The 19970-nt window shown below is 39.0% G+C and overlaps 1 protein-coding gene across 5 annotated transcripts in view; it reads left to right on the plus strand.

Moving 5' to 3' along the window:
* Positions 1-19970, plus strand: part of ARID1B (AT-rich interaction domain 1B) — a 330573-nt gene that overhangs the window by 20900 nt on the left and 289703 nt on the right. For all 5 annotated transcript variants that reach the window (XM_086745996.1, XM_086745995.1, XM_086745997.1 and 2 more), the window contains one exon: positions 12388-12582. In XM_086745996.1, coding sequence (XP_086602122.1) covers positions 12388-12582 — 195 coding nt within the window. The remainder of the gene's footprint in view (positions 1-12387; positions 12583-19970) is intronic.

Consider the following 19970-nt stretch of genomic DNA (forward strand, 5'->3'; position numbering starts at 1 on the left):
AAAAGCAGTGAAGACTTGGCAACTTTTGCCTGGTTTGAGTGAGAAGCAGGTGAAGGCACCAGTAGGGTTAAACGAGAATTTGACCTGCTTTAAACCCAGGTCAGTTTTTTTCCCCCAAGCCATAGGGAGCTTTGTGTTAGTATCCAGGTGTGGTTTTGGAGGTCTGTTCTGTAGAGCTCTTTAGGAGTCGTTCCCAAATCTTTGCAAACTTTTAAGTTTGTTTAAATCCTGTGGGTATTAGAGCTGATAATATTTCTAAATCAGTGGTGCTATTGATTTCTTTTACTACCATTATTTATTTTGCTTGCTAAATATGTCTGTATAAATAGGTATATGTTGATCTAAAGAGCAATGTATTTTTTTTCTTGTAGAAATTAAGTTTTAAAGCTGAACAAATCCCTTAATACTTTGAGTTTTTGACTTGCTAAGTGTGTCTCTTAGTATGGCTGCTAGATGTCAAGTGCACCAATAGTTCTGTTTGGAATTACACTGTTGCAGGGTGTTCTCTCCACCAACACCTTTAAAGGGAAATTTACAACTCCTGTAATATTTGTCCTTTTAATTCTAAAATCTAGATGAAGCGTAGTCCCAGGAGTGTTGTTTTGCTGTTGCAATGTAATCTTTTTCAGATGATACATGATTTAGTTAGAAACAAATTAGCAGCTATGCATGCCTAAAGAAAGCAATTTAGTAAACAAGATTTTTGTAAAACCTCATCAGAATTGTAAAATGATACTTTGGAATCAGTTACATTATACAAAAGAGCTGGTGTGAATGTAGGCATGTGTGTGAGTTCATGGTTTGCAATCACATTGTTCTCTCAAGTAATACGGGGGCTTTGGCCTTCAGTCTGCTTAGTTTCTTCTAGTTTATTACTTAACTATAAATGTTTTCAATCAGTAAGGAAAAGTTCCACTCATAACCAAAATTTGTTTGGTGATTGCTTTAAATTTTTTTTAAAAGTGAGTTAAATGGTTTTTTTTAATTGCTGAAAAGGCTATTTTTGAATGCTTTAAACCCCCTACTGCTGGTGAATTTTTGTTTGGTTTGGTCCTTCCCGGAAAGTGAGTTTTGTACTCCTGACAGTGTCTGTGTTGATGAAGATCATCATGAATGCAAAGTAATCACAGGCAGGCACTCACCAAAATTCTGTTGCTCCAGCTCTACAATATGTTATCTGTATCTACTTGTCTCTTGGACTGAGCTGATGCTGCTGGTATGTCTAACTGGGACAGTGGATTTTTATTGTGTTCAACCAGCATGATACAGAGACCATTATGGAATGATGGTTAAAAAAAAAAAAGAGCTGTTTAGTTTCCAGGTAACTATTAATATTTTGCATTATTTACAACCAAATTTTTTTCAGCCTTTACAGGATACAGTTTTAACGTAGAAAATATGTTACAAGGGAAGCAGTTTCTTGGCACTTCAAGAAGTGATAGGGCTTCTGTTATAGAGCTGAGTTTGCCTTCCAATTATTCTGATCCTAAATATATCCTTTAGGAATTTTGCATATATTGGCTCTAGCTAGGGGCTTTTCCTGTTCCCTTATTTAATTAAGACTATTTATTACATATTTGAAAAACCCTAAAATGTTAGGGTTGAAAGAGAAAACACTAGACTAGTGAGTAAGCTACCTGCTGTGAGGCTAGAAACCAACAAATACAGAAAGTAAGTGCTTCACACTTCTTTTTAATGTCCCAGTCTGCTATCACTTGGTGTGAGTAGGGTGACTGATTTTTCTCCTTTTTCTGAGCTTCTTTTCTTCCTGGTGTGGTAGAGGAATATAACTCTTAAAACTCCTTGGCAACCGTTTCTCAGTGTGGCCAGAACTTTCTGAACTTTCTTTAGTTGTGGCTATGAAGCAGGAAAACAACTAACTGCTTTTGTTTGCCTGGTGGTGTTACCCTTTAATGCACTTTATCCCAGTATCCTATCTATTTTGTGGGGTTTTTTCTTTGTTTCCTCCTCCCACCCCTGCAATTTTTTTCATCGTGAACTCAGACCTGCAAAAAGAGAATAAAACTGCATTAGAGGCTTCATACCAAAGCAACTTACGCTGTATGCCTGGAAGAGAGAGTGGCGGGGTGCTTTGCGGAAAGAACTGGAAGATAATCTTTGGCAGTCAGGGATGAACGTAAGAGCTGGGGGTGTGGGAAGGGAAGAGGAGCTGTGTTTTCTAGAGTATCTGCTAGATTCTAGTGTTATCTGGACTCAGATTTGTTCTGGAATTGCATTCTGGTGAGGTACATTACGAATGCCAGCAGTAGTATATAATTAAGCTTTTTGCTTTTTTTGTAATAGTGTAATCTTGAAGCATAGCCTAGAAATTTAAAATGTGTTTCATTCAGGAGTACTTGATGAAATCTAGTGCATAGGGTTGCATTTGAGAAATTGAGGGGCTTATTTTTGGACTTATCTTAGAAATAGGTCAGTTTCTCAAAGGCATTAATACTGTTCCAAGTGATCTAGCAGAAACCCAAGATTTTTTTTTTTTTAAGATGTTTCCAGACACCTTTTTTCTTTTGAAGGTAGGTTTCTGAAAGTTTAGAGTATCTTGTTACAGCCTACGATGCGATTTCTCCTTTTTAAAACCTTCTAGAGTTTGTTTCTTTTCTTCCTTAGCCTACTCATGACTCCTAGTCCTGTTCTGTGTAGATAATAACTGACATCGGTCTCCCCAAATTCTTCATGTCTTGTTCCTTGTTAAGAGTGCATATAATACTTGTTATTATGAGAGTGGAAACCCAGTCACAGAAAGGTGAAGTGTTGTGCTCATGTTTGCATAGCAGGTCAGCTGCTGAGCCAGGAATAGAAGCCCTGTCTTATGACTCAGTGCCCTAACCACTGGCCTGTGCCACCTCTCTGGAGCACCCATCTCTTCCAAGAATGTAGTAGCAATGGGGTATAGAGGTAGCTACAGCAAGTACAGGAGCTTTGCTTCCAACTCTGGTAGGGTTTTGAGGCTTGTACATAGCTTAAAATACTGGGGGAGAAAAAACAGCTTTCTAAAGGAGCTCCTGGGTAAGTTCTGTAAAGTCACGGTTTGCTTTGCTCAGTTTTAAAACAAAAAAAAATCTAGTTGAAAATAGCTTTCCAGAAGGTTGTGGAAGAAAGTGATGTGTTTCAAAGTCAAATTCTGCTATACAAATAACCTTAAGAGTGGCCTGTGATTAAATCTTTTGTATATTCAACAACAAACTCATTTTATGCAACCGCAGCTATGATAAAATTGAATTAAATGGACCTGCCTCTAAGAGAAGAGACTGAATAGCTGAGTAGCACATTATTCAATGAATAGAAAACAGGGAGGCTGGCTGAAATGGCTGGGAAATGGTTTTAACATTCTGTGGGGCTAAAGAGCAATTCTGTGAAATCACTGTATTTGTTTCCCCCCTACCTCCCCGCCCTCAATTTTTAAATAGCAATGCTCTTCATACTGTCAGAATTCAGTGTTGTGACACCCCTACTCAAAAGTTATGACAGCAGTGTAATGACAGCTACTGCCTCTTGAGAATCAATCAGGCAATTAATTTTGTAAATGAAATGCTGATTATACAAAGCTTCACATGAGAGGCCCAGTGATTAAAATCAATTTAACAAATTGTTTCAGGTGGGACTTGATTAATAATTTGCCATAAATGCTGAGGATATATGACCAGCATACCTTTTTGTGTGTGTGTGTTAATATAGAACGATATATAACACTTGGAGTGGAAAAAATCTGCAGCTAACTGAATGTGCTTCTGGCCTGTGACCTAGTTGAGATTGGTTATACCTTTTTCTGGGTACACTGTTCTCCCCAGTGTCCGTAATGTCATTTTCTCAGCTAATGTTCTCTCCAGCAATTAAATACATCTAACCTTTAATTCTATTTTTGCTAATAAAGCCAAGTAACTGAGAAAGTGTATTCAAATCTTCTTGTGAATATACGTATTAGGTTTAGGAAGATTTTTCTTTTAATATTTTTAAAATTTGAAGTGGATGTGGGATTTCTTTCACTTATTTACACCCCTCCTCCCTTCCCCCTCCTCTGCCACTTACTGGTTTTCAGGACTTTTCTGCATTTTTGCCTCCTACTCCAGTACTTCTCTGCAGGGAGCCTTCCTGCAGAGCTCTCCTCATTCCATTCGAGGCTGCTCTCTGCTACTTGCCTGACGGACACTATTTTTAGTACATCCTTTTCTGTCCATCTAACCCTGTGTTTGTGTAAGAGCTATACAAAGTAGGTAAGGGAATTTTTTTCAAGTTCCAGATGGCAGACGTGCACAGTGAGTGAAGGTGTTTACTTGTCTAGGAAGCTGAGAACCTCATTGCCAGACAAAATAGAAGTAACTGGTATTCTGGGTGGGGCTTTCCTTTTTTTAACTTACGGTTTTCTAGATTTATGAATGGATTTTCTCTTCCTTGTTAAGCCATAGTGTTGGCTACTGACAAGGCCTTAGGGCTGTGAGACATCCTGTGGTGAGCCTTGCTCGCGACTTTAAGATTCTATTTTCCTTTGCTATCTGCTTTGCTCTCCTGCTGCAGGTTACTATTTCAGGAGCAGAAATGGCAGACTTAGAACTGTGCCTGTGTCTCACATGCTCCAGTGCCAACGCTGTTGTATTAGTGTGAAGCCACCGTACATGGGCAGTTTCAAGTTCAGATGCTGGACTGTGGAAGGGGTTAGCTAAAAGCGTGGTCACAATCTGGCAGCAAGTAGGAAAAGTAGCTGGAATCAATCACATATTGTATGGTGGCAGATGAGTTTGCCAGAAGACGTCAGTAACAAACCCTAAACTCTACTGCACTAGAAATTACTGCTGACTTGCTGAGGAGCACTTTTGCTAGGAGACTAGAGCATCTTCATGCCTAAAGGAAGGTGTCTTTTCTGTACAGAGCATCCAACTTGGAGAAAACAAGTATGAAGACAGGATAATTCCCAAGTCCTCTTGGAAGAAGTTTGGAAGTAGGAAAGCGGGTTATAGGAGAAGGCTGAGGGGTTTGAGTGCGATAGGGACGAATGACAGCTTCAGTTGACTTCAGAGCAGTTGGGGTATTACCTGTTTGTCAGTAGTTGGCAGTGACAAAGGCGATTTGAAGGGCAACAGTTCTGAGCTGTATAGCCATGTGAACTTCCTAGAGAGGTAGGTTTATTTTGGCCATCAGGTGTGAGAAATGGGTGTAATTTCTCTTTGATGTTGTCTTAACCTTTGCATGCACTCATAGTGCACTCACTAGGAAGTTAGTTGTGTAGCTCGTTAAAAAAAGGTTTCTTTTCTTTGCTATGTTTATTGTGATTTATTCTTTCAGTAGTCACTTACGTTTATCTGTCTACAAAATAATAACTAGAGAATGGCTTGAATCACTGACCTCCTAGTCTTCAGGTTGTGTTAAAGAGGACCCAGAAGAAACCTGGAAAACAGGCATAAATATGCTTGTCCTCCACCCCTCAGATACACCTACTTGTATAATTTATTTTTAAATGTTCTAGTGGAGAAGTTGTTTTTTTGGTTGAGCATAGCTTTCACTTTCTTCCCTTCCGCTCTTAGAATTATGTACTTTCTGTTTTGGGTGGGAAATTACCTTTCCAATGTCTCCCTGCATCTGAAATCACACAGTATGCAAAGCCTTTAAGACAAGGACAGTTGATACTGTTGTTAAATTTCTGCTAGTATATGCTGCTTCATTCACTGGATTTTCGTTCTTCGTAGGCTTACGTGAACTTGGCTCTGTCCTTATTTCTTGTGTTTGTGCAACTGACTTTTAAGTTTTAGTAAAATACAGACAGTAGACCTATTAAAAAAAAAAAGGAAGCATGTTTGCTAATCACCTCTCAGATTTTAATATTAATGTAAATCAGATTTTAATGCTGTACATTAATACTTTTTAATAGTAATTTGGCTCTTTCTTAAATGAATTTATAACATATGTAATAAGAGTTGTGCTTTGATACTCATGCTTTTGTCGTGTGAAAACATTGGCTGAGGAGTCCTTGTACATGTTCATACAAATGATGGCATTATCTAGGAATGGATTATCTTTTCCCCAGTTGCATCCTCATGCCAGCTGTGCCATTGTATTATAGTGAATACTTGTGATTATCTTTAGTGATAAATTTGTAACTTGGTGCCTGACCTACAGCTGAGAGTTCCATGCCCATCTTTCTTGGAATGTTGGTAGCTGATTGTCAGCTGTCTTTTATTATGAGGTTTCAAGGCTTTGGTATTAATAGAGAGGCTTTTTAAAAAACTGTTAATATGGAGACAGGAGCTTTGGCTGCAGATCAATGAATAAACAAAGAGTTATTGTATTCAGTAGCTCTAGAAGTTTGAGGGCAAGCCTACTTGAGAGTGAGTTCATGTTTTTGTTATAGGTGCAAATGATGCAGCATTAGTTGTTGGGATACACTGTGGCTTGTAGTCCCTTTAAGTTGCAGCGTTTGCTGTTGTCAGCCAAACCAATGCTTGCTTCTTTCTTTTTTTTTTTTTTTTTTGGTTCAAGCAAGCAAAAAAGAGCACACTTTCACTTGAAGAGTAGTTATATCTCATGTGAATACTCTTGTCTTGTAGTGAATTGCTCTGTCTGCCTTGTATGAGAGCGCTCTCGTCACATCTGAATCCCACTGTGACCTTTGTAAAGTGTCTCCCACTCCTCCCTGCCTCAGGACTTTAGTGATGGGGTCTTTGTGGCGTCTTTAAAGGACTACATTGTGTTTTCAGGCTGTGACGAGTGTCGTTCATATTTGTAAACGTCTTTCAAATAAAGATTTTGATGTTAGAAGGGAAACATACATTGATAACTTAATGATATATCCTGCATATGTTACACCAGTAATGCCCCAACAGGCAGAGTTAATAACATCTTGGGCAGACTGCTGCTCAAGTTATTCTACTGTACACCCTACTTTGGATCTAATTTGAGGCAAGATCTGGGAAGACACTGGTTAAGTGATGAGAGAAAATGGTAGTGCTTTTTTTTTCCTCTCACTTTAGAAAAGGTAAAGTTGAATCTCCAGGTATTTCAGGGTCAGGTGGCTTATTTGATTGTTTTGGCTAGGAGGAGAGCAGAAGTAGTGATGATAACTGAATTTACAAGTGGGTGGAGAATATTAATTTTTCCATTTCTTATAGTAGGGATGCTGAGTTTATGCATTCTTCTACACAAAAACATTGGAAAAATGAGCAGGTAATAGAAAAAAGTTATCAGTTACTACTTGTAGGCAGTGTAGGCTTTCCTGGGTCCTACCTTAATGGTTGGACTGACCGGGAGTGAAACCTTGGTCCTATTGAAATGATTAGCAAACTTTCCGTTGGGTGTTTTAATGCGCTCACAAGGCACATAATGGCAAGGACTCTTAAGAAATGCTCTGTTCTTACAAAGCCTGATAGTACGTGTGCAAATGAGTCTGATACTGACACAGGGTAGGCACTATAATAAAGGGGTTATAAATTATAATATTGCTGTGAACTGAAGCAAAGAACAAGACTGAGGTATTTTGAGGGACTGCAGATCTGTGCAAAGTTAAAATGAAATGCAGCAGCTTAAAGAGGAGGTGCAGAATCAGAAGCAAAAGGCTGAATCCATTCAGGCCTGCCTGGCAGAATATGGCAGTAAAAATACTATGAGCAAACACTAGCTAAATTGGTGAAAAGATAACGTGTATATTGGGAGTAAAATAGTACTAGAGAAAAATTGGACCCCTCTGTAAAGGAAGGTAAAGGAAGTAAATGGGGATTGATGACTGCAATGAAACTAAAATAAAATGAAAAAAAGTAATTAAAACTGTAGTACAGCATGCAATAGAACTAAGTAAAGGCATAGAGGATGCCATCTTCCATTCATGGTCGTACATGCCCACTGGGTTTTAGAAGAATGGGGTGCAGTTACAGCAATGCTGTTATTTTCACTGAGTGTTATGGAGCAGGTGTGGAGAGATTGGTTGGTGATCCCTACAAGATAAAGATGTTCATACTTGTCATAATCCTCCTGTCACCCAAAACCTGTCTTGAAAACTGGTCGAATGGTTATTAAAGAAAGTATTTGAATTTAATAAATGTTAAAGGCACCTTCAGGTAAGGTTAGTGGCGAAATACCTATTTTGCCACTAACAGCGCCTTCTAAATACTTTTCAAAACATTGTGTATCAAACTCTTGCTATAAAAATGAAACTTTGAAAGAATGGTGAAGCTGAAAGCTATGCGTGTGTTGAAGTTGGAAAAAGTTATAATTAAATTTTCATTTCCACTGTATGGGACACGTAGTAGTGAGTGAGCGGCTGGTTTTTCTGTTGGTTAACTCCAGGTTATGGCTCCAGGTCTTTCTTAACATACGCTGTTCTGAAGAAGAAATTTATTCTTGCGCTAGAGTTTTCTATGATATTGATCACTGTCATATTAAATTCTAAAATCACCTCTCTGGTGAACAGGTAATTATTTTTTTTCATTTTTACAGTTGGGAAACTGAGGCATTGCTGAGGGTAGTTTGAGTGGCCTGTTTATGATGGCTATAGGTTAAATTTTCTGGAACATTAAGCTTCTGAAAACACCTTCAAAGTACGTTTCTCATCAAATTCAAAAGTAGTTACAGTTGTATCTATGCAATATTTTCTGCAATTTAAGTCCTATGATTTCAAGTCAGGAAATGAGGGATGCATTAAACTGGTAAATTTTGAATTTTTTTTGTTTTAGTGAGAAAGTGTCAGATGCAGGGGTAGGCTCCAGTTCTGCCTAAGCAGCATACAGGTACCTTAATGGTAAGGCCATCTTCTGCTTGGTTCACTACCCATGCGGTAAGTGATGCGTTTGGTCCTGTAGCACAGAACAGGACCAAACGCTGCTCTGCTGCTGGCTCATCTCTAGAGCAGGCTCATCCACTGCCTGTGAGGATGAAAGTGTGACTGTGTGTTTAAGGGCTGATAACAGTTATATCTGTGAAGGGGACACGTTTAATGCTGGAAGGGCAGACGTAATTCCAGCAGCTCTTAACTTCTACAGTGGTAGTGTTTCTTAAACCTGGGGGAGAGCTGGCTGTTTGGTTTTGGTTTGCCTTGCAGAAATATATTAACAGCGACTGAGTCGCTGGTAGGTGAATTCACCTTTAGCTGCACTGGGCAAACAATTGGGATCTAATCTGAAGGGAGTCAGGAATAGCAGTGGTGAGTTGCCACCCTCTGTAGGGACCAGCCAGTGCATTGGATGAGATGTGCTTCCTTGCTGGGTCTGTCTTCTCTAACCCTCAAGATGATCGGAGTACTCTTCTGTACTGTTTGTTCTTTCCCTGAGACCTTGGAGGCAGCGGGGAACAGGCAGCACTGGCAGCTAGGGTGAGTCTCTGTCCCAGTAATTTGCTTGGGGATATTTCCCACTCTCAGTCCAGCTCTGTCATATCCAGTATCTCCAGTCCGTGAATCCTGATGCCTCAGTCACAGTGTCCACAGTAAGTTCTGAGTACAGCCAGGTCCCTTGTTACCCATACCCTGTGACCACAGCCCCCTTGGTTTCAGCGTTGTTTGGGTCACCTACAGACTGGAGTTACAGCTGTATCTCAGGCTTCTCATCTCTCCACCTTTCTGATGTGGAGGGGTGTCACCTGAGGGAAAGAGAAAGCAGCTCTCCCAGAGAGGACAAGGAGGAGTGAAGAGACAGCAGGCTGAGAAGAAGGGAAGGAAGGGTGCAGTGGCAGTAAGGCTCACTCTCCTGACACACGCACACAGAAAAAACCTCCACTGCTTGGAGGTCACTAGTCCAGAGGACAGAGATCTTCGGCCTGTATCCATGTCACCTCCTGACCTCCTTTCCTCCTGTTCCCTTCAATTCTTCCTGCCTTGCTTCTGTCACTGCTGCTTTTTTTAACCCATTGTCCCTTTTTTTTTTTTTTGGTCAGACAACTTTGAGGCTGCCTCTGTAGACCTTTGAAATCTCGGTGTGCTGCTTGCGTGCTCTCGTTTCCTCTCCTGTGCTCCTCAGGGTCTGCTGATACTCAGGTGTTCTATCAACAGGGGCACAGGCCTTGCCTTCCCTGAACATCCACTGTCACCCTATCAAATTAAAATTCTCAGCCCCAAAGCATGGTATTCAAGAGGTATTTTTAAGTGTTTTATGTAAGAACATAAACGATGTATTTTTCTGTGGCCTCATTCTAAGACATAGCTGAACTGTTTCTGCTGAATTTTCCAGAGAATTTCAGCCTCAGGCATACATGTGGCCTGGAAAATTTCAGCCTAAATGCTTGAAGTTTGGCAAAGTTTATGTGCACCTGAAAGTAGTCTGAATAATGGCAAGTGGCAGTCTGTTTTAGCTGAGTAGCTATCTGCGTTGTTTATAATTCCATTTAAGTATTGGATGCAGAACAGAAAATATTACACTCAAAATTAGTTAAAATTGAATTTGAGTAAATGTTGTTACTGGAGTTGACTGGGAAGTAATATCCTGAAACAGAAGATGGTGGCAATGAACAGTGCTGTTGGGTTTCGTGAGAATCTCATGAAGGGAACTCAAGGCTTGCTTTGAACAGGGATTTATATTTGAGAAGATGGATATGGCAGGGGATGCACAGAGTGAACATTAAAACACAGAAATAAACGTAGATAAAGGATCTTGGCCTATAGCAGGAAATGTAAGTCGTCCCCTGGGACCCTATAAGAAGGAATCTAGTTCATCTGCTGAACCTTTGTGTTTGCATTGTTTTTAGTTTAAAAAAGAAAAAAAAAGTGAGTGCATGATGGTCTAAAAAAAAAAAAAGTCTTGTTATGGGTCAGGTGGCCTGGAGTGGTTGGGGAACCATTGATTTTGAAAAGTAAAAAATATAAATAGTAAATTACCCAGGGACATTTAGTGGTGAAAAATAAAACTTTTGATCTGGCCACAAAGAAGCCAAATAATAAAGGGAAATTTGCTGAGTAATACTCACCTGAAATTAGACGTGAATGTGCAATTTGCTATGGTGGCAAAAAAGGTCAGTCCTCTTCTGAAGTGAGCGGCGATGCTGTGGGAGGGGGGAGGCAGCAGTTGCCATTCCCACCTCCTCAGGTGCAGTGCGTCCACGTTTGGAATACTTTATTCAGCTCGGGTAATGTTCCTGGCAAACTGATATTGGTACGGGTGCCGGTGAAAACTGTGAGAAGGCTTAGGTTACTGACTTGCAGGAAAGAAATCGTAAGGACAACATATTTAGTAGATTGTTAAGCAGTGACTGCTTTGGAGAGCACGCACCTTGTGCCTATAGGGAAAAACAGCCATAGTGTGTTGGTACAAAGAGCAATAATGAGAAGAAATGAGAGGTGTGTGTAATTTATCGTCATAACAACTATTACATCAGAATATAATGGCCAAAAAGGACTTGCGGAAGCTGTATTACATATGAGGCTTTAAAATTAAACCAGCCAACAGTATGCTGTAGGAGGACGCACACAAAATGTGCTGTGGGAAGGAGTGCCGCTCGTGGCGGGAGGGTGGGCTGGCCGTCTGAATTAATGGGGGGGAAGAGGGGGGGATATGTCTCTTTCATGAAGACGAGCTTGTGATAGGCTTTTTAAAAGCTTTTTTTCACCCCTTTCTTCAGTGAATATAACTGGCACTCAGGAATTAAAAAATGGATGTCGTATTAACAATACAGTGCTGCGCTTGACAAAGTATGGGATTTTTTCTGGTTCAGTTAGTCCTCAGTAATAAAACATGAGAGTAATACCACACAATGGTTGACACTTGTCCTGAAACTGTTACGATGCTTGGTAAGTGCTGCCAAACAGTCTAAAAATAAACCTTTCCTCCCTTGCCTCCCCTCCCCCTCCGTCAGTGATTGCAGTTTGGATTTTCTGAGGTCTATTAAGGAGGCAAATAAACTTTTGTGCAAAGTGTGGGTTATGGCGTGTGTTATGATCTGGAAACTTATTAATGCACACGATAGCAATATGAAAGCGCTGAAATACAGCGTTCTGTATGCATTGCATTTCTCGGAAACGTTCTTTTTGTGTTACTTTCCCTTTTTTTTTCAAGGTAAGAAAGCAGATGTTTTCTCAAGGTTAAATGGCTTGCCCACTACTTGTGTGTCTCTTGATAGGCGCGGTTTTATTTATATTTACACATTAAAGTCAGTGATGCTAAGCAGTTTACAGCAGTATACTTAATTATTTCTTGAGCTGAAATTTATTGGGTAGTTGCCATACCTGCTTTTTTTTGTAGGTAAGAGACAACCTTAAATTTGAGCGGAAGCTTTTTTTTTTTCCTTAAATGCAGTGAAAATCCCATTCAAAAACTCGTTTGCTGAATGTGAGAACCAGACTGTGGTACTCTGTCAAGTCAGCGTTGAGAAAACATGTGTATAACCTGTCTGCAAGAAGCGTGACACCCCTGACCTTTTTCCGTCTGTATCTTACAGTGTTTCTTGGCTTGTGTTCCACCACAGGGCAGTCCGATGGATCCAATGGTCATGAAGAGACCTCAGTTGTACGGCATGGGCAACAACCCTCACTCCCAGCCGCAGCAGAGCAGCCCCTACCCCGGGCAGTCCTACGGCCCTCCCGGCCCCCAGCGCTATCCCGTGGGAATGCAGGGCCGAGCCCCGGCAGCCATGGGAGGAATGCAGTATCCACAGCAACAGGTTGGTGGAGGATTTTTCTGGGTTGCTTTGTTTCCCTCCTCTCCTTCTCTTCCCTTCTGACACTGTGGTAATAGAGAGGATGCAAGAAAAAAAAAATTCTGAAAGAAATATTTCACGTGTGGAAGGAGGGTGAAGGACTATTTTAAAAATAAATATGTTATGTTGACAGTGTGAGTATTTTCTGAAGCCCCATACAGTCAGAAAAAAGTTTATTTTGTTGCTGGTATCTTTGTGGAGAGAGAAGTATGTCAAATGCCATTAGTTTGGTTTTTTTTTGTGTGTGGGGTTTTTTTGTTGTTGTTTTTTTTCTCTCCTTCCCAGTTGACATCATTTAGCCTTGCATATTTTATGGTTGGATTTTTTTTTTAATTCTCTTTCTCTGAGATACATTTAAATGTTAGATGAAAACTGAGAGCTGACATCAGTGCAGCAAGACTAGTATTGTCCAGGGCGTGCGGAGGTGTTACGTATTTATGTCAGTTGCTTGTTGTTGTGGTGTGGTGTTTTGTTTTTCCCTCCTCGTTTTGATAGAAGCCTGTAGCTTTTCCTATTTTTTTTCTCTTTACCAGCTCTTTAAGTCAGGATTTTTTTTTTTTTATTTTCATACAGAGGACATAGAAATGTAAGAATCTCCTTTTATCTACTTGAATTTCACTGTTGATGGTGACCTCTTCTGCCTTTTTCCTACCCTTTTAAAGAAGACCAGTTCCAGTGTTCATACCATATACTAAGGAAGGTGCAGTAGTTTTCTAGAGAGATGATAAACCAAGGTTATCCAGAAGTTGTTATGCTGTTTTTTTTTTTTTTATTTTTATTAGGATTGTGAGTGTATGAAATGGGAGAACTATACTTCATTGTGAGTACAACAAACTGGGAACTTTATCATTAATGGGAAAGAACATTTGTTTTGTGCAACTGACTAGTTGCAGATCAGCTTCTTTTTGTTGTTTATAGTTAAATATAGAGAAGAAAATAAAATTTTGGACTCTTGGCAGATAGATGCCTGGTTAATTCTAGTTATCACCCATCCACCAGGACCGGACGTTAATTGGATGGTTAATTAAATAACAGTTTCAAATATGCTAGTTGGGTGAATAGTACCTTTATCAACCAGCTTTTTTTTTTTGTTCTTTGCTGTTAAATAGGTATTTACTTGCAAGGAAGAGATTGTCTAGTTGAGAAACATTAAACCATATGTTCGGTCACTAGCTTCAGACAGCAAAGTGTTTTGTCAGTTGTAAAAGGAGGAGAAATTGGAGGAGAAATTTTTCTCTGTGTGCCTGTAGCCAAAATGAAGTTATTAAAACATATTTTTAATTTTGAAATGAGTTATTCTGCGTTATGTGGAGATGATTGTTGAATTTTCACTTCATTTGCTAATTGCTTGATAATTGTAAATTACCCATCAGCAGGCAGTGACCTGGCACGGCGATTGGCTGCCGGCCCTATCCGTCTTCTCACAGCATTAATATAATTGGCTGAGCAGCAGCACAGTTCTGAGCACTAATGCTCTTTGGGGAAAAAGTGAGAGGATAATTATGACATTGGATTTTTATTGAACGGACATCACCACCTAGGCACGATTTTGTTTTGGACAGCCTCCAAAGCTTCATGTGTTTGGTTTGTGAACCTCTAATGATCTGAATCCAGTTCTTTTCATATTGCTCATATATTACCACCTTTCTACAAAGGATTAAAATGCAGGAATGCAGGTTTGTAAATTGAATTGCCAACTTACCAGCTGAGTGGTAAGTTGTCTTTGGCACAGGATGCCACAGTTTGATTCCTGGCTGGATTTTTACTCCTGTGACATGAATATTAAATAAGGAGAGCCTAGCTACGCTTGTTAAAATTGGCTGTGTAGCGTGTGCCTACTTCTAGATATAATATATATATAAAGTAAATAATATTGCCAGAAGTTTCAGAAGATGAATCTCAGCACTTTCTGGAAATTGGAGTCCTTTACAGTGTCGCATTGAATTTATCAAAAGTGCAAGGCGCTTCCGAAAACTTGATCGGTTAAAAAATACTGGGCCTTAAACACATACAGTGCTTGTATTTAACTATTGTGCAGAGAGAGCATTGGATAGATGGATTGTGAGGGTGGAAGTGCCACACGGTGGAAGGGTGGGAAGCATTGATGGGCGGGGTTGTTCTTGTTTTAAGTTATAGTCTGCTGTTGCCCAAAGATAACTGAGAGTGTCAGTTCTATTTCCGTGGATGAAACAAGCAGGCTTTTTGTTAGGTTGTGAAGATTTTTGAATTTTGTAGAAGACCTTGAAATGTTAAGTCTGGCTCTTTGTCAGCGAGTGTTGTGGCTTGAGGTTAGAACTATGGGACTTGACAGATTTTAACTTGCAGGCTCTGCTGCAGAATGCTGCAAATGAAGAAATAAGATGAAAAACAGCACTCTAAAGGTCCCACTAAAATTAATGGAAGTGGTGGAAATGAAGATAACTTTCTAGATGGAGGTAGCTGGTCCGTGTCATGTTGCAGTAGAGAATAGTGTTTTCCAGCCTGCAGGCCAGAGGTGGAGGAGAGGGCTTGTGGGAAGGGAGGCCTCTGACATAAACAGTGAAAGATTAGAGGATGAAAAAAATAAAATGTTATCGGGTACAATCATTCTACATATCTGCAACGTGGATGTCAAGCATAGCTTGCTAACCTGTTGAAAAAGTGATATCTACATAATGCTGCAGACATTCTCTTACAACTACTGTTTAGTCTAGGCAGGCTCGATACCAAACAGGAAGCTGCAAATAAACTCCTAATTTTTTTTTTTACATTCTGTGTGGAAAGGGTACAGAATGTATGGGATGTGTACTGTGACATGGCTGCAAAGGATGCTGTGAAGAGAAACCAGATCTCCTAAGCATTTGGAGTTGGAAGTCATCTCTCATGAGTTACCGATGATGACCTCCAGAACAAAACACTAAGCCTTATGTAAGGTACAGACTTTGAAATGCAGACAGTCTTTTTTGCATTGCTTGCTCATATAACTAAAAGTAAAGGGTTTCAGATTCGTATGTGAGCATGTGGGAAAGAGAGGTAAAACTGTGATGAAGCTAATGGTAACCTGAGGTTTTCTTTTCTCCAGCACTTGGTAAGAGCAATCCAGTTTCATCATGTGAGGATGGGTGATAGCTTGTTGCGACAAAATACTAAGCAATTTGAAGAATGTTACAGCGTTTTGTCAAATTTTAATGATATTTCCAGTTAACTCAGTGTGAGTCAAATAAATATGTAAAGCATTTGGACTGATTTGGGTAAAATTGTCTTAATGGGTTAGGAGATTAAAAATAAAATTATTCTGCACCAATATAAAAGGGGAAGTGTAAGAAAGAAAGGTGTTACTAAAAGAATCATATACTTAGTTTATAGGATTGCAGACTGGACAGTTTGTCCCTTTTGGCAGCAGGCATAAATATGTATGGTGAATGAATGAATTACAAAGATATTTTTATGGTTTTGGAAACTTTTTTTCTTGTCTTTCCCATCATCTTTCAGTGGGATGAGAGGGGAAGGAGGCAAGGCAAAGCTGGGAGCAAGTTGACCTATGCCTGTGTTGTCTGTTTTCAACATGATTGAAACACAAGTAGCAACAAGGCCAGTGTTTGCATCCCAGGGTTTCAAAATGCTGGTCTTGCATGTAAATCATAATGCTGCTATCTCATCATCTCATGTACTCTTTCTCCTGGTTTGCATGGGATGAATATAATTTTAGGGTTATTAGCACTCCTCACCCAGGACTTGAGGGAGATCGCAGTATGTGTGTAAAAACAGACAGCAGAAAAACATACTTTCAGTTTCTCATCTCTTAGGTATTTCATGGAATTGCAAAGACGTGATGTCAAAATTGAAAAGCCAGAGATGCATGGACGCTTAGCATCTGCAAACTTCAGGCTTGATTTTGCCATATGTTTCACTATAGTTTGAGTAATAAGATCTGATTATAAGGACAACAGTTTCCTTTTAATTTAATTTCTTTTTCTTCCCTGACTCTGTTTGGAGCTCAGACAAGCAAGTGGCGATGCCCTTATCAGTTTCTTGCTCTGGTTCCCTTGCCATGTCAAAGTGTTTCTGTGCTTTAGTGTGCTGTAGGAAAGCCTTCTACTTTGTAAAAACATTTTTGCTAAAACTAGAAGTACCTCAGAGTACCTATTAAAGTAAACTTTTTCCTACCATTGTTTGATGGCATTAATTTTTCATGTTAATAGCATGCAATATTTTATTTTGTGCTGAATTTCATCATGCTTAAAAATCAGCACCTTGACATACCCATGTGTAGATTTTGGAAGTTGTCAGCAAAATCTGAAGGCTTGGATTTATGAATATGTTTGAAGGAATTGAATGGTATGATGTGCCTGTTTAATCAGATGATCACTGCCTAATTGATTTTTTTAGGATGTATTAAAATTCCTTGTGTACTTGATGGACTGGAACAACAACTTACTGGTTAAATAGGATCATGTTGCTATAATGCATAGTAAATTATTTATAAAAGATAGTTGTGTGGATATGTACAATAGCCATTTCTAATAACTGTTTAAAATTGAGTATTTCAGTACTTTATTGTTTCAGTACTGATCATGCTGTTGTCTTGGCCCTTGAGCTTGCTTCTAGTAAGTCAGTTACGAGGCTTGAGCCTCAGTCTAATCTTTCTCCTTTTTTTTTCTGTAGAAGTAGTATAAGATGAAACGGTGCTGACCGCTTGTCTCTAACACTTTTTTTTTGTATTCTTGATTTGCAGAATTCAGAAAAAAGCATTCAGTGTCCTTGTAGTTTTAAGAGTGGAACTGTAAATATTCTGAGAAATATTTTTTGTTTTATTTTTCCCTTGTTCTTTTTTCCCCCCAAAATGTACAGATTATTTTGAGGATTAAGGAAAATAGGCTGCTTGCCTTTTTTTTTTTTTTTTTAAGTCTTATGTGGCAGGTTTCAGCTTGGAGTAACTTTTTTTTAAAGGGGCAGAGAAGCTGTAAAATCTCTGGGAATGTGCAGCAAGGATTTATTGTAATGGAAACTGCAGGTCAACCAGAACTATAGCAGTACCAATGTGATTACCTCATTTAGGAAAGGGTTTACAGTGCTCATATTTGGTAATATCCCAGGTTGGAACTGTTGAATTCATGCCAATGAAATCAATTGGCTGGTGGCTTGGCAGGTAGAGTTTTAAAGCTAGCAGACACTGATGTGTTTACTACTGAGTAGCTGGTTGTATGTGTGTTACTTTCTGAAATAATTTTAATTCTAGAAGATTGAAGTATGCCAAGAAAGTGAGGCTTTCTGTAATGTTTTACTCTGAACTGTTAACTTAAAATACAGTGCATGCATACAGCGAATACTAGTCAAGTGATACGTTTGTCTTCCGTGTGTATAATTGCCCTCACCAGCTAGAGAATATTGAATAGATTGCAGTATTTTGTGATCCTAAGCCACTTTTAGCACAGTTGATATTAGTATTGGTTAAGGGAGCCAACAAGAAAATAAGCAGGGTTTTCATTTCTTAGCCTATTTGTTTTGCAAGAACAGAGAGTGAATCAATATGACTGAATCAGAGGACAAAACATCAAGATGTGTTGCTGTTTCCTAAAGATTGATAGATGGATTTCATACACATACATAAAAAGGGAGTGTGAAGCTTTGATCAGCCTGTGCTTCAGAAGTATGTTTTTCCAGATTTTTTGTTTGATTTCCCTTGGAGCTTTTTGTTTTGGTTTGGTTTTTTTTGTTCTGTTTTTTTTTGGGAGGAGTGCTGTGTCTTATTTTGGGGGTTTGTTGGTTTGTTTTGTTTTTGTTTTGCATCTTTTCCTAGGCATTTAGTTGGAGCTCTCACTAGTGGGTTATGGACCTTAGTAATTCCTGGAAAGCAGAAAAGTTGAAACTCTTAAAGATGAATCTTTCACAACTTCCTCTTCCTCTTAATAAAAAACATGTAAATACTTTGAGTGAAAATAATTCCTCAGTGAAATTTTATCTGAATGATACATCTGTCATCCTGTTGAACTGCTATAAACTTCGGGGGGGGGGAATCAATAAAATAAGTAGTACTTCCTGGGGAGTGTAAAGTTTTGAATCCTTCCTTTTATGAGTCAGAAAAAGGGATGAGAAGTCAGCTATTTGTCTTCCTTGTAAGGTCATCTTTAAGAATGGATCTTTTGATGGTCAAGTGTTAATAATTGCAAAGAAAAGTTGCTACTCTTTGTCATGTAAAGAAATGGGATTTTTAAATTTCACATTTAGGAAAATGCTAAATAGCGTGCTTGTGCAGACTGTAGGAAAATGTTTAGCGTGGTTCTTTCTTTTTGGTATACTAAGCCTCATTGACTAAATTGAAAAAAAGGCTGCTACTTCAGTTCATGGCAGGATAAGGCTTTGTGTTGTATTGTCTCCTTTAGAATTATCCCTTCTATTGGGTGTAATTCACTCTATAGAGGGAGGTGAGCATAGATTACAGATAATCACGGAATCAAATTTGACATAAGTTTGCGGTCTTTATGGTAGCTTAGCTCTTCATCTTAATGCTGGTCATCTGAGATTGTTTACTGAAGAAAATCCCTAAAGTAGTGGAATTGCATTATTATGGTAAATAGAAACATTTCAGTAGCTTCTATAATTTCTTTGAAACTGTGTGGAAAAAAAAATGCAGGTTGAAAAGGAAAAAGAATCCTTCAGCCTGTGAGAGAGAGCTTGGAAATGGGACAGGGTCGACATTTTTTATCTATTCAATTACTATGTACTGATATTCAGTAAATGTTAATTTTTACATCCACCCTGGAGTAAATGGCAGTCTACAGTTGTATAGAAAGTGCATAGGAATCATCAACCTACTATGCCAAATAAAATATGGGTTTTTTGTTACTGCTGAATGATTGTACTTCACTTGGAATATTTAACGGCTGTTATCACACTTGGGGGTATGAGAGAGGAAAACATGCAAACCCTATGTGCTAGTGTTCTGAAAAGGTTGCTGTTAAGGAAGCAGCAGTTATTTTGTTGTTGAGAGCTTGGTTTGCTAGCAGTGTTAGCTGTCAGTCTACACTGAGTTAGGTAGGAAGCAGATTTTGGTGATCAGAAGTGGAGAACAGAGGGCCTTTTGCTGCTTCACTACGAAGGTACAAGATCATTTACTTATGAACAGTTCATTTTACATGGTGGTAGGAGACACGAGTTTATTTACATATGAAGTAAAATAAGCATCTTGCTTTAAGAAAAGGCTGCTGCATTACTCTGTTCAACAGCTGCCATATAATGGCTGTGCCAGGAAGACTTTAAAGTGTAGGTAAGGAGTAATTAGCTGTTACTCCTGATATTATAGTCATAGTAGTTTTCTGTTAATAATTTTCATCAAAGAATAACTGGCACTCTAAACTATTGAAACGACATGC

The sequence above is a fragment of the Chlamydotis macqueenii genome, chromosome 3 (genome assembly GCF_036417535.1).
Source record: "Chlamydotis macqueenii isolate bChlMac1 chromosome 3, bChlMac1.mat, whole genome shotgun sequence".
Taxonomy (NCBI): Eukaryota; Metazoa; Chordata; class Aves; order Otidiformes; family Otididae; genus Chlamydotis; species Chlamydotis macqueenii.